The 23892-nt window shown below is 44.5% G+C and overlaps 2 protein-coding genes and 1 long non-coding RNA gene across 8 annotated transcripts in view; 1 reads left to right on the forward strand and 2 right to left on the reverse strand.

Annotated features, from left to right (window-relative positions):
- COPG2 (COPI coat complex subunit gamma 2) overlaps positions 1 to 8352 on the reverse strand; it is an 88956-nt gene extending 80604 nt beyond the window's left edge. The window contains exons 1-4 of the mRNA XM_049642998.1: positions 8215 to 8352; positions 7012 to 7064; positions 6143 to 6223; positions 2811 to 2882 (exon numbers count right to left, since the gene is read on the reverse strand). Of these exons, the coding sequence (XP_049498955.1) occupies positions 2811 to 2882; positions 6143 to 6223; positions 7012 to 7064; positions 8215 to 8251 (243 nt within the window). The 5' untranslated portion in view covers positions 8252 to 8352. The remainder of the gene's footprint in view (positions 1 to 2810; positions 2883 to 6142; positions 6224 to 7011; positions 7065 to 8214) is intronic.
- A 228-nt stretch (positions 8353 to 8580) lies between these two features.
- Positions 8581 to 22567, reverse strand: TSGA13 (testis specific 13). 5 transcript variants are annotated; one of them, XM_049643013.1, is made up of 8 exons: positions 22273 to 22567; positions 21150 to 21320; positions 19043 to 19121; positions 17084 to 17155; positions 15966 to 16172; positions 11150 to 11289; positions 10479 to 10606; positions 8581 to 8852 (listed from the first exon to the last, which is right to left on the reverse strand). In XM_049643013.1, exons 2-8 carry the CDS (start codon positions 21170 to 21172, stop codon positions 8686 to 8688), a joined length of 816 nt encoding a protein of 271 aa, XP_049498970.1. In that variant the 5' UTR covers positions 21173 to 21320; positions 22273 to 22567; the 3' UTR covers positions 8581 to 8685. The 5 variants fall into 5 exon arrangements, with proteins under 5 accessions (XP_049498970.1, XP_049498967.1, XP_049498966.1 ...); XM_049643010.1 differs by having other exon boundaries at positions 8581 to 8855; positions 22458 to 22565; XM_049643009.1 differs by having other exon boundaries at positions 8581 to 8855; positions 22273 to 22564.
- Positions 12211 to 19797, forward strand: LOC125930904 (uncharacterized). 2 transcript variants are annotated; one of them, XR_007460297.1, is made up of 5 exons: positions 12211 to 12292; positions 13303 to 13511; positions 17238 to 17366; positions 17503 to 18139; positions 19716 to 19797. It is a non-coding gene; the product is annotated as an uncharacterized LOC125930904 (long non-coding RNA). The 2 variants fall into 2 exon arrangements; XR_007460296.1 differs by lacking the exon at positions 19716 to 19797 and having other exon boundaries at positions 17503 to 18252.
- Positions 22568 to 23892: the final 1325 nt, after the last annotated feature.

The raw sequence follows: 23892 nt of genomic DNA on the forward strand, positions 1-23892 counted from the left end.
CCTAAGCATCCCCTGCAGCCCTCCCAAATAGCGGTTGGTGTCTCTCCTTTAACCCTCATCCACCAGACCTACAGGTGGGGAAGCTCACCGCCTGCTGAAAATCTCTACACTGCCTTCTTCCGCTGTACCTTGTTCTGCCCTAAAAATCTCTGGCTGTAAAGCTTATGCCTTTAGACGGCATCACCTGTCACCACTCCCGGTTGCATAAACAGACCTCCGGGTACTTGCCTTATTTTTAAAAAAAAATATTAGTACCATGTTCGCCACCACAATCTCCAATATTAGCCCAGTAATAATGGCAGGTGACTTTAATATCCATGCAGACAATACTTCTAAAGCTAACTACTCGGTAGAATTGGCCGCGTCTCCACCGATCCTTCCTTCCTTTTGCAATCACCCACTTGCACTGTTGCCCCCACCAGTATAACAGTATCCCCCATCACAATTTCATTTCTAAGCAACTTACTCCCCAGCCGCCGCTCTGGACTCCAACAACCCTTTCACTTCCTCATGACCTACGATCCCATCGATCCGATCAACTTCTCACTGTTCCAGTCAGCCCGTGTCCTTGCTTCCTAACCAGATCCCACAGTTAATAGTTCAATTACTCAACTTCCTTGCTCTTCCCCCCGTTTACTAACCTGGCAAAAACCCTAACCTTGATTGAATCCAATCTCCAACTGCTCTATGCCACATCCTGAAGCATGCAGCTGGGGAAAAACACTCACCGTGCCACCAAGTAATACGTTCAATTCATGACCACTAACTCCAAGGGGCCATTCCTACTCTCTAACAACCTGCATTTCCCCATTCCATTTCCTAGAAAATTATTTCATGCCTTCTTTTTTTTTTTTTTTTTTTTTTTTTTTGAGAGAGAAAGAATCCCAAGCAGGCTCTGCACCATCAGCACAGAGCCCCAAGCGGGGCTCGATTTCCTGACAGCAAGATCATGACCTGAGGCGAAATCGAGAGTCGGACACTTAACAGACTGAGCCACCCAGGGGCCCGGATGCCTTCTTTGCTTAACACAACCTCTGTGCCAGAGGCTTCGAGTTTGTCCTCCTTCTGTTTCTTCCCTGCCCTGCACCCTTTTCTCTGCTCTATGTCCAGCTCTCCCTCCCAACTGCCAGCCCTCTGAGCAAATTCACCACCAGACACCTGCACGACAAATTCACAGAGCGACGAAGAGGCAGCAGCCTTCCACAATTGTTACACCAGTCCCTCTCCACGGCCCTCCTCCGGCAGCCTGAAATGCCGAGCTTTCTAGTCTAACTCCCTACTACATAATTCTACGGTAATCATGACGGTTCTGCTTCCCTGATTGAATTCGCCCCAAATTTCTGGTATAGGAAGTGATTACAGGGAAACGGGACCTTAACAATAGAAATCTGAAATTGCTTCTCTGATTTGATAAAAGGCATGAATGGCCCCATTTCCAGTTGTAAAGGGGATACTCATAGTCCAGGGCATGCAGGGGCCAAAGTACTTAAATCATGACCTGGAGAAGCAGATTCAAGGACCTATAGAAGACAAGGCTTGGGTAACCCAGTAGTGGCTGCCATGGAATGTATTGTAAACATGGGTTCTTATAATGGGTTAGTTGCTTCTAAGGACGCCGGAGAACTTGGTCAAAGAAATGAGTCCAGAGTTTTAAATTCACTGCTCAAAGTCTAGGTGAGGGACTAGAAATTTTCTAGAATGCCTTGATAGAAAGCCTGTGTCATGTGGACACAGGGCCAAGAATTCTGAAAAGCAAATCCTCTGTGTGGCCGAGTTATAATGCAAAATCAATACCCACCCTGCAGGGAATCTTAGGTTAAAGGGAAGACTTTGATCAGGAAGGAGTGGGACCCTGGGAACTGGGATGGGGACATACGGGCAGATTCTGAGAAAGCTGAGCCTAAACTCCCCAGGCCTCCTGGGCAAGTAGCAGCTCTTTATTCTGTCTGAGGAAAGGAGTCTCCCTTTGCCTGAAGAGTGTGTAACAAGCCTCAACTGAGACAGTTGCCTGACAAGGGACTGCTGATGTTCGTAAGGAGTCACCTCCTCCTGAAACTTATCATTACCCAGACACTTAACCACACTCACATCCTACAGGTTTCTGGGGGTTGGGCACAAAACGTGGCCTGGAAAGATATGCAAAACATACCAAAACACTGCAAGATTGGGACAATTTATGTCACCACAAAGGTGGGAAATAGATCTCCCCAGACTCCCTTCTCTGCAGGTTCTGAGCTAGAGCCAGGCAAAAGAGAAATACGCACCACATTTAGAAGACGGAAGTAAAGCTGTGGCCATCATGCTCTGGGAGTCGGGGTGGCTTACGGCAGAAACACAAACGCTGAGGTGCCGGGAGCTTTACTTTGTCCTTACTCTTCTTTTTCCCTCCCCATGTCCTCTTCCCCACTGTGCATCCGGCTCATCTTCTTCCCTGCCCGACCCGCTGACCAACGGCAACCCCAGGCTCACCAGAAACTTGACTATGAACTTAGAGAGGTGGTAGTTACGTCCACTGACTTCCACACCAGTCCACTTTCGCCGTGGCGTGCCACAAGCTGGATGGGAATGGCTTTTATGACTGTATGATAGATGTGGGGTGGGGGAGGGGATGGCTTTATGCTATATTCTATCCATCTCTCATACTCACGTGGCCTTTAATGAACATTGAAAACTTTGATGAAGATAAATAATTTTTAAGTAATGTTAAATATTGCAAGCAACCTTTCCCAATTTAGACCATTCGAAGCTCCCCCAGGAAAAAGAATAAAAGGAGTTTTTCCAGCCGAAAAGAATAAAATAAAAAGACTTACATCGTTAGACTGAAACAACCGAGTCATTGCAAAGAAGGCTTCTGTGGCTTCCATAGTTCCAAAGTGCTCACCCTAAGGAAAATTTAAAACAATTTCTTACACTTAAATAAAGTATACTAAGGATTTTCTCTTTATTTCTCTTTATTTCTGCAAAAGTCTCTTAGAACTCGGGAAGAAAATCTCTTTGTAAACATTCTGCCTCTACGCTGTTTTTCTGGCTTTCAATTTATAAACGTGCATGGCCATGTTGCCCACTCCTTATTTAAAATAATTTAGTATCACAAGCCATGCTATAAAAGTTCTGGAATAGTAGTCTCTAACCTTTTAGCAGGAACTATTTTAATTTCCCTAGAGAACTGCAATTTACAAGGAGGTAGAAAATAATAGCAAATTGAGTTTCTAATCAGAATGGCATGTTATTACTACACCACCTACAAGCAGAGATCACACCTTTTCCATTTCCATAATCCAATGCCCAGCACAAAGCCTGACATATTATAAGAGCATAATAAATATTAAATTGTAAAGAACTACATATTAGGAATCCTAGAAAACATGGCAAAAAGGGACCAACTGAAAGGGCAGGAACCAGATTAGTTATATGAAAGTAAGCCTTTGGATGATGCTTTGCATCAGAACTTTACTGCGCTTCATAAATCATCTGAGGAGCTTGCCAAAACGCAGAATCTGATTCAGTGGCTCTGGGTGAAGCCTGAAATTTTGCATTTCTAACTAGCTCCCGGTGATGCAAATGCTGCTGGCCTGGGAACAACATTTTTTTAAGGCACAAGATGCTAGATAACCTGTTTCACTCACAGTCAAAAATTCCAGATTATAGACCGCCTAAAACATGACCATTTCAATATTTAATTTCATTAAAAGCAATCCTATATAAGGCATTAGGCTCAATCACTTCAATCTATTTGTCATTTACAAGAATAAGAGTTTATAAGAATAAACAGATTCTGATGAAAAACTTTAAAAGTTTAGGATGAAGGACAAAGTATAAGAATTTACAATCATTTATTTTTATTTATTTTTTAAATGTTTATTTTTGAGAGAGAGAGAAACAGAGCACAAGGGGAGGAGGGGCAGAGAGAGAGGGAGGCTGGAACCTGCTTCTAAAATCCGAAGCAGGTTCCAGCCTCTGAGCTGTCAGCACAGAACCTGATGTGGGGCTCAAACCTATGAACCACAAGATCATGACCTGAGCCAACTGGGACACTCAGCCACCCAGGTGCCCCTACAATCATTTAAATCAGAGTACCCAACTTGCTCACCAACGACAGATTTCCCCCTCTTTCTTTCATAAATATGTAGGGAATACACACAAGTCCATGCACTTTTCAGTCCTATCAACAGGCCCGAAGTCCCTACTTTTTGACTTGAAATTTAGAATATATGAATAGGCCAACTGCGGTAGAAATTTAGAAGTATTTTTCCATAAAGCATTACCAACAACTAGACAAAAGATTAAACTAAGGTTCCCAAACCTGTTTCCGTAGTTGACTGTGTTTATCATATTATACTGGTAATTTCCTTATCAACATAATTAAATGTTTCAACGTGAGTTGCTCAGCAAAGAGGCATTGGCCAATATAAAAGTATATGCTACTTGGGGCACCTGGGTGGCTCAGTCGGTTAAGCATCCTGCTTCGGCTCAGGTCATGATCTTGCCGTTTGTGAGTTCAAGCCCTATGTGGGCTCTGTGCTGACAGCTGAGAGCCTGGAACCTGCTTCGGATTCCGTCTCCCTCTCTCTCTGCTCCTCCCCCACTCGTACTCTGTCTCTCTCTCTCCCTCTCTCTCCCTCTCCCTCTCTCTCCCTCTCTCTCTCTCTCTCCCTCTCTCTCTCTCAAAAATAAATAAACATTAAAAGATAAATAAAAAATTTTAAAAAGTACATGCTACTCTGCACCAACTTCATCTACTGGAAACTCTGCTTATAGGGGCGCGTGGGTGGCTCAGTCAGTTAAGCATCCGACTTCAACTCAGGTCATGAATTCAAGTTCATGGGTTCAAGCCCGCATCGGGCTCTGTGCTGACAGCTGGGAGCCTGGAGCCTGCTTCAGATTCTGTGTCTCACTCTCTCTGTCCCTCCCCAGCTCACACTCTGTCAAAAATAAATAAACTTTAAAAAAAAAAAAAAAAAAGAAAGAAAGAAACTCTGCTTATATAATGGATTTAGTCAAGGACACAATGTGTGCTACAAAAAATTAAATCAAACAGACTTGGCTTTAAATGTTTCTAATGTGGTACCACGGAGGGATAGGATGTTTGTGTAGGAATGTATTTTATGTAAAAGTATGCACTCGATGCTCAGTCTCCATTTGCAAATTACAAATCATTAAGTCTCCGAATGAGGCCTTCAGTCATGAAATACAGTGAAAGTAAAAGATATTCTCATGGAATTCAAATTGGAAACCATAGTCTTCTTACCACCATATGTAAACCACTGGAAGTCTCTGTGTGTGTGTGTGTGTGTGTGTGTGTGTGTGAATCTAAGAAACAAAATCACATCTTCTAAGCTCCTAGACATTTCATGACACTTTTTTAGTCTGAAGCAAAACAAACCAAAGCACAAGAAAAAACAAAATTAATAACAATAACAGCAAACAGAATCTATGTTCCATCACAGCAAATATTTTTTTTGGTTTCCTCTGTTACATCCCCAGTGCCTAAAGCAGCATAGGAGTCAGCAGGTGTATTACAAATATTTGCTGAATGACCGAATGAAAACTGTTCCTGAATGTATGTGTCCAGGACCATTCGCAATGCTTTACACTCATTACCTCATTGAATCATTACGACTTTATAAAACAGGTACTATCATAATCACCATTTATAGAAAAGGACATTAAGGCACGAAATGGTTAAACTCAGAATCATTCTGCTTGCCATGGTACGGTAGGGATAATAAATAAAATCTATTAAAATCAAAGCTTGAAAAACATCACTATTATATTCCTCCCCCTCAAAAAAAGGTAAAATGTCTATTTGGAATTTGTCGAAGATTTTGTACTACATTTTTGGGGGGACACAAAGACCTCTGAACAAATCTAAACAACACGCTTTAACATGAACTAATGCTTGTTAAATTCAAATTGATGTTGAGAATCTACCATGTGCTTGGCTGGTCTGGAACCTCATGAATAAAACAGACGTATGTCATAATCCTTGTCCTCAAGAAGTTTTACATATCATTACCTTAATCAAACACTGCAGACTTTTAAATTAAGTGAATTTAAAAAAATAAATAACGATACTTTCCAGAAAGTGCTTCACTGCATGTTATTCCAGGAAACAAATCTGAAGAAAATCAAAATAGTCTACCTGGTTCAGTAAGTAAAGAATCTTTGTAAGAATATGTAAACATCTTCTTGGATTGATGGGTGTTTCATTGAATATACGAGCCTATGGGGACAAAAAGCATTGTTACACTAGTATATTTTCTATCACAGATTTCTATCACGGATTGCAAAAAATCAACTGTAATCAAACAGACATAGTCTAATAAACATAAAATAAACATATTTTAATCACAATATCCAAATAATGTTGTTTACAGTTTTCAATTCATCATACTATATGATACATGATTAGATATGGCCTTGACTTTCTACCTACACTAACTCCTTCCCTTCGATCTAGTCCGTCAATTTTATGGGCTTTATGTGTTAAGTAAGAATCACAGTATTTATCTACACCATTTGAAAACAATTAATGTCCACAACTTCCTTCAGTAACCTTACACTAAACACCTCTTTAGCCTTGTATTTAAAATTATCACCACGTAGCAGAGTCTACATGATTTTGCATTTCTATAAATTCTAGACCGGCTTCTGATTAAGTAACCCCTCTTCCTTTCCCCTCAAGTCTATATTCTCTGAACACAGCTATTATATTCTTCAATTCTTAATTTTGATCATAGTATTCAAGCAGCTCTCTGCCCACCATCTAAAATGGAATAGAAAAGAAAGAACACAGGGTGCTGGCTCAGGTCATGATCTCAGGGTCTGTGAATTTGAGTCCCCCATGGGGTTCTCTGCTGTCAGCACAGAGCCCACTTCGGATTCTCTGTCCTCCTCTCTCTCTCTGCCCTTCCCCCGCTGGTGCTCTCTCTCTATATATATATTATCTCTCCCTCAAAAATAAATAACTTAAACACACACACACACACACAATACAGTTCCAAGTCATACCTCCTGTAAGACAGCACTCTTCTCCAGATGCCGAAAAGGATTGGAGCCACTACCTATATCATAAACAAAAAATGTCTTTAACAGCTGTCCTAGACAAACTTATCTACAGAAGGGTATTGATTGCTTGGGGTATCTCACCTAAGCGAAGTGACCATTTGGGTATCACAGTGACAACCATTACTATTATGCATATAAACTGAATAAAATCATTTTGATCCTGGTACTAGCTGTCATTGCTATCCTTATAAGATCTCGTACTTCTGTTTTGCAGGAACTCTGCCCAAAACGAGTGTCTTCTTTCCCTGTCCTCTTTTTACGTGAATGTTACAAGTATATGTCATGTGCACACGGCTAAGATTAATGAGATTGTGGTAGGGCCCTTTGGATTTCCCTAAAGGCAGGCACTATCTTTGGTGTTTCCAACAATTTCTGCCAGGCAGAAAAGAGTTTAGCAAGGAATCCTACAAAGCTGAAAGGGGCCGTGGAGATTTACTAACCCAAACCTCTACCACACCACGGGAGAGCACCAAACATTGAGGGCTTTGGGTTTGGGGATTGGGGTTTTTTTGTTGTTGTTTTTAGGTGGCTTGACATCTTCCCCATTTGCTCTGGACCAAAGACGGGTTATCAAGAACGCAACTGACTTTTGGATGCCGGAGCATTAAACGACCGATGTACCAGGGGGCAGTCTTAACCCCCCTGGGAAGACTGGAAGGTACAAGACGCCTCCAAGTTCATACACACACAAGTCCCATCGAGCCCAGACCCACTCTGGGCCTCCCCCTACCAGCGCCCCCCCGCCTCGCCCACGCGCGCACCCACTCCCTCCGCCACGCGCCGTGGGTCCGCCTCCTCTGCGGGCAGCCCACCCCAGGCGAGCGCGGCGGAGGCGGCTCCGAGGGGCTGCGCCCAGGGGAGGGGGCGGGAGCGGGGGGCGGGGCCGCCGAGCTGCCCAAGCGGCGCGCGGGCGCGGGGCGGGAGCGCGCGACCCGAGGGGAGGCTCCGGCGCCCGGGGGAGGGGCTAGGGGCAGGCCCCCGGCTGCAGCAGAGCGGAGCCGGGCGGAGGGAGGAGCGGGCTCCAACTCCGGCCCCCTGGCACACCGGCGCCCACGCCTTCGGGTCCGCGGCCCCCAAGAGCAGGTGGCGGCGGGCGAGGAAGGGGCCCCCGCGGCGGAGGGTGGGCGTCAGAAGCCCAGCGCGTACCAGACTCCTCGTCCTTCTTGTCGAATTTTTTAATCATCTTGGACGACTTCCCAGCGCCCAGACCCACCGCAACCGTCCCAGGCGCCGCAGCCGGCGAGCGGAAGAGGCTGCAGGAAGGCCGGCCCCGTGCTCTGGAGCCGGTTGGGTCGCCGTCCCGTCACTCGGGGAGAAGGCCCGCCCTTCCCCGGCTGTCGCGGCCGCTCTTGTCCCCTGGGGACGCGGCCACGCCCTCTCCTCCTCCCCCAGCCGGGCGGAGGCGGGGCCAGGCGCTGGGCCCCCGGGGCTGCGTCCTGGCCCCTACCGCCACGGGTCTGAGCTGGGGCTGGCCCCGGCCCACCCAGCCAGCCACAGGGCAACCCAAGCCCGGAGCGGGCAGAATGCGATTTTATTTGGTTGGCACGTCGTGGATGGCGACTTCCGCAGGCCCCTTAGTCTCTGGAGACCGAAGCGAGAGGCCTGGAGGATTTGTTTTCACTTGATGACAGTGGCGTTTTTTATAATCCACTGCTGGGCCCTTCCATTGCGGAAGGCGTTCTCTCCTGGCACAGTTGTGGTGGGTTTCTCTTCCAGGAGCGATGAAAGGGTTAGTGGTTCCCAAATCATCTTGGAAGTCGGCATGTCACTCCCTGACTTGGCGACTGCTGTTAACAAAGCACAGGGCACCTTAGTGAATGTGCACATCCAGAGGATCTGGAAGGACACCCAATGTGAGGCAAGAAAGAGACCCACTTGGAGGGACCAGAAAGCTGGTCTTTACTCTTAGCGAGAGGGTAAAGTTCGGATCACGGACTACCATGCCCAACCTTCTTTATTTATAGTTCTGGATTCCTTCCCTTCATCAAAACCCAGTTTAAAACACTGCCAGTTTAGTCTTCCCTGTTTCATCCCGCCCCTTTCAAATGATTCCTTCTGCAACCATGTGGACACCCAGGTAACTCTTACTAAGGTGCATTCACTTGTATTCATACTCTTCTTAGTCTTTTCCTAAAGTGGAGGTGGTTTTCAGTTCTCCTGAGAGTGTAACTAAGAAAATGTTACTGCCTTTGGTTTCAGTGTCATCACTTTATCCAGATTCTCTTTTAACGTCTGCCTGTTCTTGGAAGCTTCCATGGCGGGCTCCTCTTGCTTCCATCCCTCCCCACTTTTTGGATGCGTTATGCCTTGTAAATATCCCTTGACTCGGCTTCCTTATTCCTACTGCGATCGCCTTAATTCGGGCCCTGTCCTCTAACTCCTGGACAGCCTCCTAATCAGGCCCCATCCAAACCTTCTCTGTGTAATCTTTATTCGGATGCCTGGTAAACAAGGAAAGTGATTGGCTACTGGCAGAAGGAGGGCTGGCTGGCGGTGTCCTTTGCTTGAAGTGGAGACATTGTTTCAACTCCACAGACCCTTTCTTTAGGGAAAGCACCACAATGGCCTCTTCAGATACTGTTATGTAAAGTAAGTATGTACTCACTTTTCTTGAGGGAAACTGTAAAGTCGCCAGAAATCTAATAATTGTTGCAGACTGAGATATTAAGTGTTCTGTTCAGAAATGTAAATTGGGTAGATCATTAACAGGTTCTTGCCTGTTAATGATCTACCCAATTTACATTTAATTTTTAATTATTATAAATTTGACTAAGTGTATGTCAGAAAAAAAAATGTAACTAGTATATCAAGCCCATGATGTCAGTGATGTAGTATTAGGACAGAACACACACACAAAAACAAACAGGGGCGCCTGGGTGGTTCAGTTACTTGAGCATCCAACTCTTAATTTCGGCTCGGGTGGTAATCTCATGGTTGGTGGGTTCGAGCCCCGTCTCAGTCTCCGTGCTAATAGCACTGAGCCTGCTTGGGATTCTCGCTTTCTCCCTCTTTCTGCCCTTCCCCCCCCCCCCATCCTCCCAACCTCGTTCCCTCTCTAAATAAATAAATAAATAAATAAAAGAAAAAACAAAAAACCCTTTAAAGAAAAACATTATATGAATAAGGGCAAATAACACATCAATATGGCCAAAACTATTAGAGTGGTAGGTGATGTCGTCTGGGAAACACCACACTAGAGCTTTCTTGAAATTTGAGGGTTTATATGGGATCCAAAGCCTAATGCCACCTGGGCCTCTTAACAGTTGTTAGCTTCCATGCTATGAGAAAAAATAGTCTCCAGAACCTCCATGAGACTTGTTGATTTGCCCTTTTCTCTTGTCCCCCAAAATTTGTGCCTCCTGCCCACATCTCAGATCTGTAAGCCATTGCTTTGAAAGAAAGAAGCTTACCAGCTTTCTTCATATCTCTTTCACAGACTGAAGCAAAGTTGAGCTGAGGGTACATTTTTTTCTGTTTCTGCAAAGCACAGACCTTCATATACTGCCCGTCACTTTTGAAATCATTGGAGGTGGAAAACCTTCACAAAGAAAGCTCATTTAGTAGATCCTAGGGCAGGGGGTTAATGGAACCAGTCACTACTTTATCAGATTCTGGGGGAGAAGAAAGGACAGTGACTAGATGGTGTTCATTGGTGGGAGTATTGCTCCGTGGAAGGGAAGTTTCTAGAACCTAGCATTGTAAACCTGTGCAGGAACTCCAGAATCTCTTAGCTCTTCCCCAAATTAGATGTGGGCTGCTCCTATAACTCATTTCAAATGAAATCTCACAGCACCTTGTTCCTAAACTGCAGCCCTTTATATGCCCTAAGAGAAAATTTTGTTCTTTTTCTCACAGAGATCTTTGAGTACTTCTTGTCACTCTCGAAAATCATTCTTAGTGAAAAACCTTAGTTTTGCATTATTAACTCTCATTAGGGTCTAAATGAGGTTGGGGGTCATGTAGGGAAGCTGTCTCATCATTATGCAGTTATATATATTTCCTACAATCAAAAGTTTTTGTTAAGTTGTGATGAAAAGAGCAGCATGAATAAGGAAAAGAGAGGAGGAAGGAAAATATTCACCTAAACCACTGTTCTTGCTTGGATGTAGGATCAGCCAACAGGGTCACAGGAAAGGTTGGTTTCAGCTCAGATCTTAACTTTTTTTTCTGAGACATCAGGGGTAGGCAGAAGTTCTCAGGGGGGTTGTGCTGGTAACCTTCCTGCAGCAGAGGGAAGAAGGGTCAGTGAAGGAGGAAGCTGAACCCTTGGGACTGAACTAAGTTCCCGGACTAAGCTTCAATTCCTCTAAAAGGATGCGACAAACCCTGCCAGAGAGGGGAAGTGGGGACTGAAACCAAAAGAAGAGGAAGCCGTTCCCTGAGTGGGCTAAAACACTAGACCCCCTTATCCATGGAAGATACATTCCAAGACCCCCAGTGGATGCCGAAAACCATGAAGGGTACCAAGCCCTAGACATATACTATCTTTCTTTCCTATACATACATATGATAACGTTTAATGTATAAATGAGGCACAGTGAGGGATTAATAGCAATAACCAATAAAATAGAATAATTATAATGTAACAAAGGTCATGTGAACGTGGTCTCTCTCTCTAAAAATAGCGTACTGTACTGACCCTTCTTCCTGTGGTGATGTGAGAAGGTAAAATGCCTACATGATGAAATGAGGGAATGGCGTATGCACTGTGACTTAGCATTAGTCCCTCTTGATTAGATTATACCCAATTTGATTGTGGGTAACTGAAACCCTGCAAAGGTAAACCACAGATGAGGGCTGGGGGTGCGGGGGGTGGGAACGGGTGTACCTATTTGCTTTGTTGTCAAAAAACTTGTCCAAAGCTTGGTCAGTTTCCTAAGTAATTGACTGGACTTGCCCAGTGGCCCTTTGAAGTGAACAGCAGAGGAATTTACCCAGTTTTGAGAAGGATTCAATTAGTGAATCGCTTAGGAAGCCAAGCATTTGGTACTAAATTGGGAGATAGATCCATGGGACCCTACCTTCCTTTCTCAAAGATGACTGCCTCATTCACATTCCCTTCTCTGTCTGCAGTGAAAAGGTCACAGAATGGGATGTTTTGTGAGGTAATAATTTCATCATTACTAAAGGTCATAGAATCAAAGACTTTCAGAAAAGCTCTTAAAGGTCATCCAGTCTAACCATTCATCTGACCCCCTAATCCCCTCCACAATATTAATACTAAGTAAGTGGTCAATCTTCCTACACCTAAAAGCCCAACCTGTTTCACCTTTGCTCAGCTGTTAGCTATCTCCCTGTAACTTTGACCCTGCAGCTCAAACAGAACAAATCCAATGTCTCTTCTGCAGGGTCTTTAAAGAATTTGAAGAGATCCATCACGTCCCTCCTAAGCTCATTCTCCTCTCTTAGGCTCAACATTGCCAGTATTTTGAACTTTCTTTCATGCGATGTGGCTTTGGGCTCCCTCTCCTTCTGCTTTTTCTCATCGTAACTCATTTGAGAAAGCAACCCTTTATATTCTTTCTAATATGCGACAATCTGAAATGAAAACAATATGCTAGCAACCGTGGGACCATCACCTTGTTAAAGACTCTATTCAAATGTCATCACCTCTTCCAGGAGCCTTGCCTAACTACACCATCTAAAATTGTCTCTCACGCTCATTGTGCTTCATTCCCTTATCCTGCTTTGTCATGGCACTTAGCACATTATATAGTATCTGTGTGATTGTTTGCGTGTTGATGGTCTGTCTACCTCACTAGAATTAAACATCATTCAGGCAGTCCTTGGGGTAGTCACTGATGTATCCCTACTACGCGTAACAGTGCCTGGCACAAAGTAGGTGCTCCATAAATACTCGTTGAATGAACAAAAGAACGAATGAATGACTAGGCTAATTAAATGACAACACAGTGAGCTTCTTCTCATAGAATTTTAAAGCCTCTTTAAAAAAAAATACTTCCAGGGCGCCTGGGTGGCTCAGTCGGTTGAGCGTCCGACTTTGGCTCAGGTCACGATCTCGCGGTCCGTGAGTTCAAGCCCCGTGTCAGGCTCTGGGCTGATGGCTCAGAGCCTGGAGCCTGCTTCTGATTCTGTGTCTCCCTCTCTCTCTGCCCCTCCCCTGCTCATGCTCTGTCTCTCTCTGTCTCAAAAATAAACGTTAAAAAAAAAATTTTTTTAAAAATACTTCCTGTTGAACCATGTCTTTTAAATGCTGTACTTGTTCTCTTTAAGCTCTTCCAGGTTGGAGGAACTTCCGTTCACGTTACCTCAACAAATAGAGATTTTACTCTAAAAAAGCACATGTGCCTAGGAACGAAGTCATAGCTAACAATCTGGCCACAAAAAGAGCAGAAACTCTGCAGAGCTAGATCTCACAGCAGAAAAACAGAACGGAAAAGTATTTGGAATCCAGAACAGCACTAGCTAAGGACTACAACAGCGTGAGTTTGTGTAGCTCGTCTCTAGCCCCGTATCATTAGCCTGTCTCCTACTTTCTTCCTGTCTGCTTCCCCCTCTCTCTGTGTTCACTCCCTACCTTTACCCTGTATCTTTCTCCTCCCTGTAGCTTCTGCTTGTTTGTTTCTACTTCCCTGTAACTTCAACCTGCCCCTCCTCTGCTTTCGTGGTCGCTGCACTACCCTCCTCCTCCTGGTTTGATTTTTTTCTGGCCTCTCTCTACCTGCCCCGTCAGCTTTCACTCTTACCACCTTGATCTTCCCCTTTTCCAGACCCAGAGGCATGGAAGGAGGACTCTGTTTGGCCTGGGCATTTGGGTCGTTGGTAGGTTGGCTGGTTTTGGTGTTGGTTTGGCTTCTGGCTTTGGGGGTTTTTTGTTTGTTTTCATTTGGGGGTACCAATTTACACCGCAGGTCACCGATCAGCCTATGAATTTTGATTCACTGGCTCGGGTGCCCTCCTGCCCCCACTTCAGGTCCCCAGCCAGTTGCACAAAAGAGGATCTCTCAGGGCATCCTTTTCTTCATGGACTATGGTGGGGCCATTTCACTTAGAAGGGACTGTGGGGATAGCAATCACTTATAGACATGCCATCTCCGTTCTTCAGCTTGCCTACCGGAACCCACCCTCTTCTAACACACATGCCTGGGCATAGCAAAAGAATGCTTCTTCTTTGTATGATCTTTGGCTCACCAAAGACCGTCACTTTTGTTTGGCAAGAGAAAGGGGGGTGGGTTGCAGTATGAATATGAAAGAAGCATTCTAGATGGGCATATCCTTCTTCTTGAACTTGTTGCTGATAGTCCATAGAACTACCATGGTGTCAGTCTTTGACAATCGGTGCCTTAACTCTATTAATACAATTTGACTGGTAGCACAGTTTGCTCATGAATACGATCAGGTCCTGCGTGTGATTTGCACAAAGTTCCAGCTGTCGGAAGAAAGCTCGTCTTGCATCAAGTTAGATGATAGTCTTGTATTTCCTTCTCTACCTTGAGCAGGACAATCTTAGCCTGGCATTTGTTCCTTTCTCGCTGTACATTACCCATCACCATGAGAAGTAACCACTGAGTTTACATCCAAAGGGCACAAATTCTGAGACTCAAGAGACCATGGGCAATGAATTAATTAGCCCATATTCAGCATATATCATTGCATATTAGCATTTTCTCCCCCATTTGGAGAGGAATCTTTTACCGCCATTCCTCTAGCAACTAAGGAAATACTAACCTCAAATTCACCACTTGGTATTACAAGGGTCTGTCTCAGGTAATTTCTGTGATAATTAGATTCTTTTGTTTGCACTTTCACTTTATTTAATTTCTTCTTGTTATATTAGGCCTGCTCTCAAGGCTGTCAAGATCTTTTTTAGATCCCGATTCCTAAATATCTTTTAAATTGATTTTCTTCACTTCCTCGGCTATTAATTTAGTTCAATTCTTCAGCATCTCTCCCCTTAGCTTCATCACAATGAATCTTTCTGATTTGTATCTCTTCCCCAATGAACACAACTTTCTCCTCCAAAAAACGGTCTTTCTAAAAATGCCGATTTGAGTGTGCCTTTTAAGTCCTGCCATTTACGCTCTTACATCTCCATAAGTGCTCCTCACTTCCTTGTGTCTTCATGTGTCTGCCTTTCCCTCTGATGGGGGTATTCTCCTGTCCTTTTGCCAAGGATCATATCCTCTGTAAAACCTCCCGGATCACTGCCTTTCCTCCGACAAAGATACTAATCTCTATGTGAGTTCTATATCTTGCATATTCTTGTATTATCCATATATCCTGGTATATTATAATAACTTTTCTATTTCTCATTTATTGATCAGTCTCTCCTACTAGTCTCCAAGTTCCTTCAAGATAGAAACTGTCCTGAAAGCATCCTTATATCTTAGTTCTTTGTTTAGCATATGTTCAGCAACTGTTTACCGGATTGAACGTGAACTTCTGCAGTGTAGAACCGAGCCCCAAATGTCTGGCTGTTGTGATGGTACATCCTCTGCTGTGTTCCTCTCCCCTTCTCCTGACACCCAAAGCCGTGGGTATAAAGCATAATCCTTTCCCCATCTCCCGTTTAGTTGTTTCTGTTCCTCGTTCCTCATATCCTGATTTATCCTTTGCCACTTTACCCTCAACCCGAAAGCCAGTGGCTAGTTCACCTTTGGGGAATTACAAACTAAATGTCTTTGGCCAGGGAGGAACAGTTTCTAATTAGGACCCTCTTTTCTCCACGCAGTGGAGTTTCATGACACGAGCTTGTGCAATTCTGGTCCTGAGCCTCTCCAGATTCTTTGTGTGTGCGATACACAGCAAGGCAGAAGAAGGAAGAAGATGGCTCCTGAGGCCATCTTCCACGTTAACTTAATTCCTTCTTCAAGCCACCTCCTGACTCCTCAGGGTCCTTCCTCAGGGTGCCAGGAAGCTTCCCCAGGCGCCATTACCTTGAGCAGCAATTCTTCGGGAAAGTATTTGGGTGCGATGTTCTTTCCTTGCTGGTCGAATGGGCAGGGAAGTGGGTTGTTGGTCATAATCAGTAAGGTCTTATCCTGATCATACTCTGTTACTTTTAATGTGAAGCTTCTGATTTTCCCGTTTCGAGCCAGGAATTTCTGCAGGGCAGTGGGCTTCAAAGGCTCATAGTACTGGGCCTGAGCAACACAGAGGTTTCCAGAGAGACAAAGGGATTAGATCAAGAGAAGATTAATCAATTGGCTAGTCTTCAGCCTCTGTGGGGGAGGGACAGACGCTGCACAGGGGCCGGACAAATCTGCTCTGAAGCAGATTTTACAGAAATCTGCTTGGTTTTACAGAAAACGTCTGAAGCCCTCTGTGCCTCTCTGCCCTCAGAACATTCCCCACAAATAGACGAAGGGGTGAGGAAGTGAGATGGGAGGGAAGGTTCCCACATAAAAGGAGCAAGATGACTTAGTCCTTCTGAAAAAGTGTAACGTCGTGCCCAACACAATGGGGCAAACAGAAGCTTCCATGTCAAACCTAGGTGGTCTTCTCTACAAGTCTGTTTGAGGCAAAGGGAGAGATTGCCAGGCACCAAAGCTCCTTCCTTGTTCCAGGATACCAACACAGCCCCTCTCTCCATCTCCCCACCCACCAAGAGTTCTCCACAGGCACAACCACATTAACATGCATAATAAGCACGACCTTATAAAGGAGAAGCAGTCACAAAAGACTGCGTGTCATTTAAGACGTGATGGGGGAAGGGGCGGTCCCGCTAAATTTGCTTTTCCATCCCTAGGAGGGAGGCAGAGGATTGGCGAGGGAGAGAATAGAATACCTCCTATTAGAAATAGGTTTTCTCCACTTAAAAAAAAAGATCAGCTGCAGCCAACACCCCCTTCCCACCTCCTCCCTCGTCCCTCCCTATCACCGAACCCAGCACTGCCACAGGCCTGGTGTCCTAGGACAGCCCTGCTTTCCTGTCCCAGGAGTCTGCGCGGTCACAGAAGCTGGCAGCACCAGGAGGCATTTGGGATACCCTAGCAGTGGCCCTGCTGCTGAACCCTTAAGGATCTTGGCGGGGATGAATGCTTTTTCCACCTACCATATTTGGATGGACTGTGTATTCCTGAAGGTTCTTCAGGACAAATTTTGAAGGCCCGACTGCATCAAAAATCTAGAGACAATAATTGAGATCAGGAGTTTCAAGTTGCACCTGTCCTAAACAGCATTCCGTTCCTTACCTCACCTCACCCTAGGCTGACCCTAAAAACCGGTCAGAAGAACGAAGTCCTCCCAGTTTTGTACCCTGGGATCCCGGGATGCGGCCACAGCAAGGAGAGCTACGTTCCGAGGCATCCTGACAGGGAAGCTTGTACGTGGAAAAGGTGGGCCTGCTTTATTATGAATGTCAGATAAAGCTGTGGGGGAGGGAAGTGGGTAAAGGGCAGCATTAAAGTTCAGATGGGGACAAATCACTCCAAGGGATCGCACCTCTTCCTTCTGCCTTTTCCATTTCTATAGGGGTGAAATCTAGTGAAAATCAACAGGGAGGACACGCTCTCGGGAGAAAAGCAAGTTACAAAAGGGCAACAACCGAAGGCTTGTGGTGCAAGGGAGCCCTAGGGATCACTGCCTGCCGAGCTGGAAGCAGACACACAGAGGAAGAGAGAAACAACGGTGCATTTTGCTTTTTTTGAATATTTCGACAGCACACGATTCTTCCAGAAGTGATGGCAAAAAATAATTGAATGTCGGTCATGCTTTTGTCCACCGCTTTGCATTTCTCTGCTGGTGGACGTGCTGGTGATTGGCAGACTGTTGGAGGGTCGTGTCTGGTGGACGTGCTGGTGAAGGACAGACTGTTGGGGTGTCGCGTCTGGTCGTACAGTCGCCGGGCCTTCTGCATCGCCTTCGCTGACCCCGGTGTTGCTGCCTGGCCTCTAGCTCAGCCCTAACTTATCCACAGATGAGTCAAAAGGATGAGGACGGAAGGAAATGAAAGCTGAGTTACCTCCTTTGGGCTTGGCATAATCGGAAATCAGAAAAAGAGGAGGAGTCACAATCCTGTGTGTGGACCAACATTTCCAAGGATTGCCATGCCCCCGAGGAGGTGATATGGTAAGGTGGGGCGCAGAGGAAACAGAACATGCACTGAGAGGTGAGGAAAGTGTGGATGTGAATGGAAAAGAGGGAAGGTGTAAGGATGGGACAGAACCGTGCAATGGGGGAAGGTGTTGTGTTCCTAGAGGAAAATGCCAGAAGCTGGCAATGACCAGGGGTGGGGGTTGGGGGGGGGGAATGTGGACTAGGAGGAGGCCTATCAGAGCCATGCCATACATTCCATTAGGAACAATGGGAAGCAATAAATCCAGAGATGCAATGATTTAATTTTTGGAAAACTGAAATCCCTTTGTTCAAAACAAAGATATATTAGGAATAGTCCACTTCACAGATATGCTACATATATTCAGAACCACAGAAATCTCAGGAAAACGTGAGAGAAAGATGTGAAGACTTTTCTCTTGTAGGTTTTTTTAAAAATTAATTTTAGGGGGGGAAATCTCAAAGGAAAATGTTTTCACTCTTGAATTTTTCTGAAGTGTTGCATCTCAGCTCCAAATGAGTCTACGGCAGTTGACTAAGCCCACGGGAGTGTCCCAAGTGGAATATGTTTTTAGTTTTATGTTGAATTGTACTATCGTGGCTGGTAAAATAAAAGTTGGCCTGGAAAATTCACTTGAATATGAAAAACCTGGGGAAGCAACCAAACCATCCAATGGAGTTTTGCTGCAAGAGGTGGCCATTAAGCCTAGCTAAGTAGGGTTTCTAAGATAGGCTTATGGTCCCTGGCTTCTAGCCCTGATTTGTCGCGGATACATCCCTGTCTCTTTTCTATGTCTCTGTTTCCCTTTCATAAAATTAGGATAAATTACCCTTGCTGTCTGTACAAACATTGACCGTCTTGCTCTTCAACAGGAGGTCTGTGAACCCCACTTCCAAAGTACTCAGAGTAACTCCAAAGAAAGACTATACATACACATTTACTAAGGCTCTTTCTTACCTCATCGTTATCAACCCCTATCCCTTTCTCAAGTTTAACCGAGCTGGTTCCTGGAGTCCTTGATACGGCATCTTGGAACCTGAAAAAGCGGAAAATCCAATGGTATTTGCTTGCTCAGAGGCCTGGTCCTTGGCATATTCTCAATCTCCCTCAACAAAGTTTGGGAGCCCGACTTAGAGGAGCCCAGTTTGGGTGGTCACTAATTGAATATGCACATATAGGATTTGTTATTATCCAGCCTGCATTCTGGTGGGGGGGGGGGGTGGGGAACAAAACTTCAGTTCAGTGAGTTCAGCAAGTGGGACCTCTTGGAGATATGATGATACCTGATAAGTTGAATTCTTCAAAAATAAGGGTGTTAGACAGCTTAAGGACATTCTTTTGGGCACCTGGACCTTTATAATATCCTTCAAGACGACCTACTATTTTGAATGCCTACCTGCCTACTCTTCTCCACAGGGAAATGGCTCTACCTTTGCCAATAATTAACTAATGATTCCATGAAAAGGGACATTATTAGTGGAACTTCACAACTAAATTTCCAATTCTGAATGACTATGCTTGGATTACTGGCTCCCTCTTGTACCTAACCACATCTAAGTTTCTCTATCTAGAACTAAGATGGTAAAAATCATGAATGGCAAATATTCTCATACTCTGTGTTTTCTCTTAGTTTCAGATCCCCTGCCCAGATACCAGTTCCTTTTGGCGAGAAGAGGGAGGGAGGCAGAAGTTGCAATATTTAGTAATAAAGTGTTTTAGATTCCATATTTTAGATTCCATGACTAATTCCACTTAAACCCATTTACTGCCTGAACATAGGGAAAGATGCTCATCAGTAAGACTGGGTTAAGGATTAAAATAAATGGCCTGCTTCCTCCTTGGAGATAATTCCTGTTCGGGTATTAACTAGCTTACATTAAATAGAAGCCTGGGACTACCTGAAGTAGACCTCTCTCCTCTAAAAATGAGGGTGGCAGGGGCGCCTGGGTGGCTCAGTCGGTTAGGCGTCCGACTTTGGCTCAGGTCATGATCTCGAGGTTTGTGAGTTCGAGCCCCGCGTCGGGCTCTGTGCTGACAGCTCAGAGCCTGGAGCCTGCTTCCGATTCTGTGTCTCCCTCTCTCGCTGCCCCTCCCCTGCTCACGCTCTGTCTCTCTCTGTCTCAAAAATAAATAAAAACATTAAAAAAAATTTTTTTTAATAAAAAAATAAAAATAAATAAAAACGAGGGTGGCCGTGTAAGGACCAAACTAAGAAAAACAGAAATAGCCAAGCTACGTAGTTGGCGGGTCCACTGCTGTAGGATGGTAAGAATCATCCCCAATCCAGTATCAAGTCCCATCCAAGCATGGCTCACTTCCACCTGTCGCTGGCTACCAACTCCATCCTTAACTCAGGCCAGACGTCTTAAAAATAGTCTCAAGGGGAGCAGGTGACACATTGTGGGTAGACCAAAATAAATTCATCCCCCACTTAACATCTTAAAGGTGGTACCTTTTTTATGTGTCCTACTATCTTAAGTCATCTAATAATAATATACTGTAATCTTTATTGTAGCACTTTTAAAAAATGATTCTCTATTATCTCAAAGGCAGCACAGGATCCCAGATACTCTTTATGCCAATTTAAGGCATAGAGCTGTGGGGGAAATTCTCCTACAGCCCAGCAGTGTCCACCAAGGACAGTCTGGTGCTTTACTTTTGACAACTCTATTCTCATTGCTGCACGAAACACAGACCAAGATCCGGTTTTTGATCTGAGGACAGTCAGTCAATTAAAATATTTTTTAATGTTCATTTTTTTTATTTTGAGAGAGAGAGAGAGAGAGCAGGGGAAGCGCAGAGAGAGATGGAGACAGAAAATCCCAAGCAGACTCCGTGCTGTCAGTGCAGAGCCCGATGCAGGGCTTAATCTCACAAACTGTGAGCTCATGCCCTAAGCCGACATCAAGAGCTGGACGCTTAACCGGCTGAGCCACCCAGGTGCCCCTAAAACATTTTTAATGAGTCTACTCTGTGACTAGTACTGTTCAGAGTGATAGGGACTACAACAAATGCTTGTATAAAATCGTCCTTATAAATTAGTTGGGCAAAGAAAAGTACACACTTGGTTTGTCTCTTTTGGCCCATCGCTGTTCACTGCTAAGTGGGTCAATCCAAGGCAAGTATTCACCCAGAGGCCAAAGTCAGTGTCTCCAAAGAGTCCAGGTTCTGTAGGGGCTCAATTCAATCCATTTCTTCCTTAGCACACACTGTGTGTCCAGCCCCGTTCTTGATCCTGTTTTGGAAACAAGGCTGGTAGGTGTTGTTGTGAATGCAGAGAATGCACAAGACATGATGACTTTTGTCCTCAAGAACTTAGGTGGTAAACGGCGGAGTGGAAGGGGTGGGTGGGGGGAGGAAGTGACTGTTAAGTGTGAAATAGAAAGGACAAATACATGCTAGTACATTAGGTGAGTCATTTCACCTCTTGGGGCCTTAATTTCCTCATTTGTAAAAGTGGAGAGAGTTAACCAAATGATTTAAAGATAATATTCTAATTCCTTTTGACAGCGCGAAGAATTTTCCTACATAAAGACCTGAAGTAAAATCCATTCACGGGTTAGTCGTGGGAGAGAGTTGGAGAGCAGCCATGCTTTAATTTACATCCCCTCTCAATACAACCACCCTCTCATAGGTTAGGTCTATAAAACCAGGGAAAGGGTGTGTATATGTTGGTGTGGGAGGGGGTGGCAGGAAGTTGCTATATTTCTTTGATATGAACAATTTAAAATGGAAGATAAAAGTTGACGGTGGACAAGCCACTATTTCGAGAAGAGAGGTCAGTGAGGCTCACGGGGATGTTTCCCAAAGGATGTGGAGCTTGAGCTGGGCCTTATAAGATGGTGGGTGAAGTCACCTGACTGGAAGGTATTTGTTGTTGTTGTTTTAAGTAGCAAGACCTAAAAGTGGATAGGTCAGGTGGGATCAAATCATGGGGGTCTTGGTAATGAAGGAGGAACTTTGATAAGGTCTTTCAGCCCAAGCTCCTATCAAGCCCATGGGTTTGGAGGAAAGATCTGCCTTAGTGTTGAGAATGTCGATAAGTGATTATTTAAGGTTTATACCTAGTTTGGTTGTCTAGACATAAACCCTAAAGACAATTGTCTAGAGTTTATGACTAGACTGAGCTAAACTCTGAAAGTTCCCTCAAGGGTAATAGACTAATGAGGTTTTCACCCTTTTCTCACCTTTAATTTACTGGAATCATGAGTCCAATTCACACGGATACTGAAACTAAAATAAAAAGAAGCCACCCAACTGGAAGGTACAAATCTTGGGTTGCTTTTCTGCAACGCAGGGTGGAAAAAACCAAAATCACACAAACACAAAAATGACACCCAGACTAAAAATGGAAAGATCTGGTGTATAATACCTTGAAGGACATCAGGAGACCTTAGTTCATTGAGGAAGGAGAGATTCCTTGGCACTGAAAACTTCCGTTTTGAAAGTGTTTTATTCTTTTCTTGATTCTGGAGGAGACACAGGAATTTGTGATGAACAGGCAATCTAGAATGCTCAGGTGTTCTATGTTGGAGTGAGCACAAAGGCTTCAACAAAATCTGCACCGATCTGCTCCAATTTGTTTTTTTTCAACCTGTGACTTCCCTGTACATACACTGACCTTGTCACCATATCTTAACTTCTACTTTATTTTTTCTTAATGTTTATTTACTTATTTTGAGAGAGAGAGCGAGAGAGAGAGGGAGAGGGAGAACACCAAGTAGACTCTGCACTTTCAACACAGAACCCAATGCAGGGCTCAATCCCACGAACCGTGGGATCATGACCTGAGATGAAATCTAGAGTCGGACGCTTAACCGACTGAGCCACCCAGGCGCCCCAATCAACCTCTACTTTAACCTATTCCTCAAATACAGTGAACTTTCTCTCTTATTCCCCATACTTAAAACCCTCTCCCCACGTCTTCAAACCATTTGAACCTTCTTCTTTCTTTATATTACCACTGAGGTCTTTCCTCTTTAGAGAAGACTTTCCAGATCAATCCAATCCCAAACTCTAGCCTGAAGGCACTGCTTTTTGTGCACGCAATTCTATCTTGTAGTTTTACCTGTACTTTTCTTCTGTGCAGGTACTGTTTGCCTCCTACACAGTAAGCTCCTTGAAAGTGACACGTGAGTTATATATATATTGGTCCCCCCCGCCACTACCACATACCCCTGTTTTGTATATTAGGCATTCAAACTTAATATTTACTTCTGTATGTTTCCTGACCATTTGTGACATGTTAAACACCATCCTAGGCAATGGGAACAAACATAAATCCCAGTCCTTGACCTCAAGGAGCTCATAGTTTAGCCAGGAGGAGATGAAGAAAGAGTTCAATTCAACAGATTGCAATGCATGTATCAATCAGGGATCTGTTCAAGGGGCTGTTGAATCAAAGAGGAAGAGCACTAAACCCTGGGAGACATTTGGAACTAACACCTAAACCGAGTCTGGAAAGGTGAGTACAAGTAGCTTATGCCTGGAACATAAGATTTAACATAAAAGCAGCAAGAGATGAGACTAGAAAGGAAGCCAAGGTCCAAATCCTAGAGTGTAGACCCTGATAGAAGCTTGTAAGTCACCCTATGAGTAATAAAGAGCTATCGAGGGATTAAGTTGGGAGATACATTGAACAATATGTATTTTAGAAATACAAAAATGGTGGCAGAGTGAACTATATATTGGAAAGGCACAGAGGCCTTTAAGAAGGCTATGGTATGGAGGAAGGAGTGAGAAATTAAATGGGTCGCAAATTTGTGCCATTCACCTCTGTCTCCCAGCCCTGGATGACCTATGCAAAG

Source organism: Panthera uncia, chromosome A2 (genome assembly GCF_023721935.1).
Source record: "Panthera uncia isolate 11264 chromosome A2, Puncia_PCG_1.0, whole genome shotgun sequence".
NCBI classification, from domain to species: Eukaryota; Metazoa; Chordata; class Mammalia; order Carnivora; family Felidae; genus Panthera; species Panthera uncia.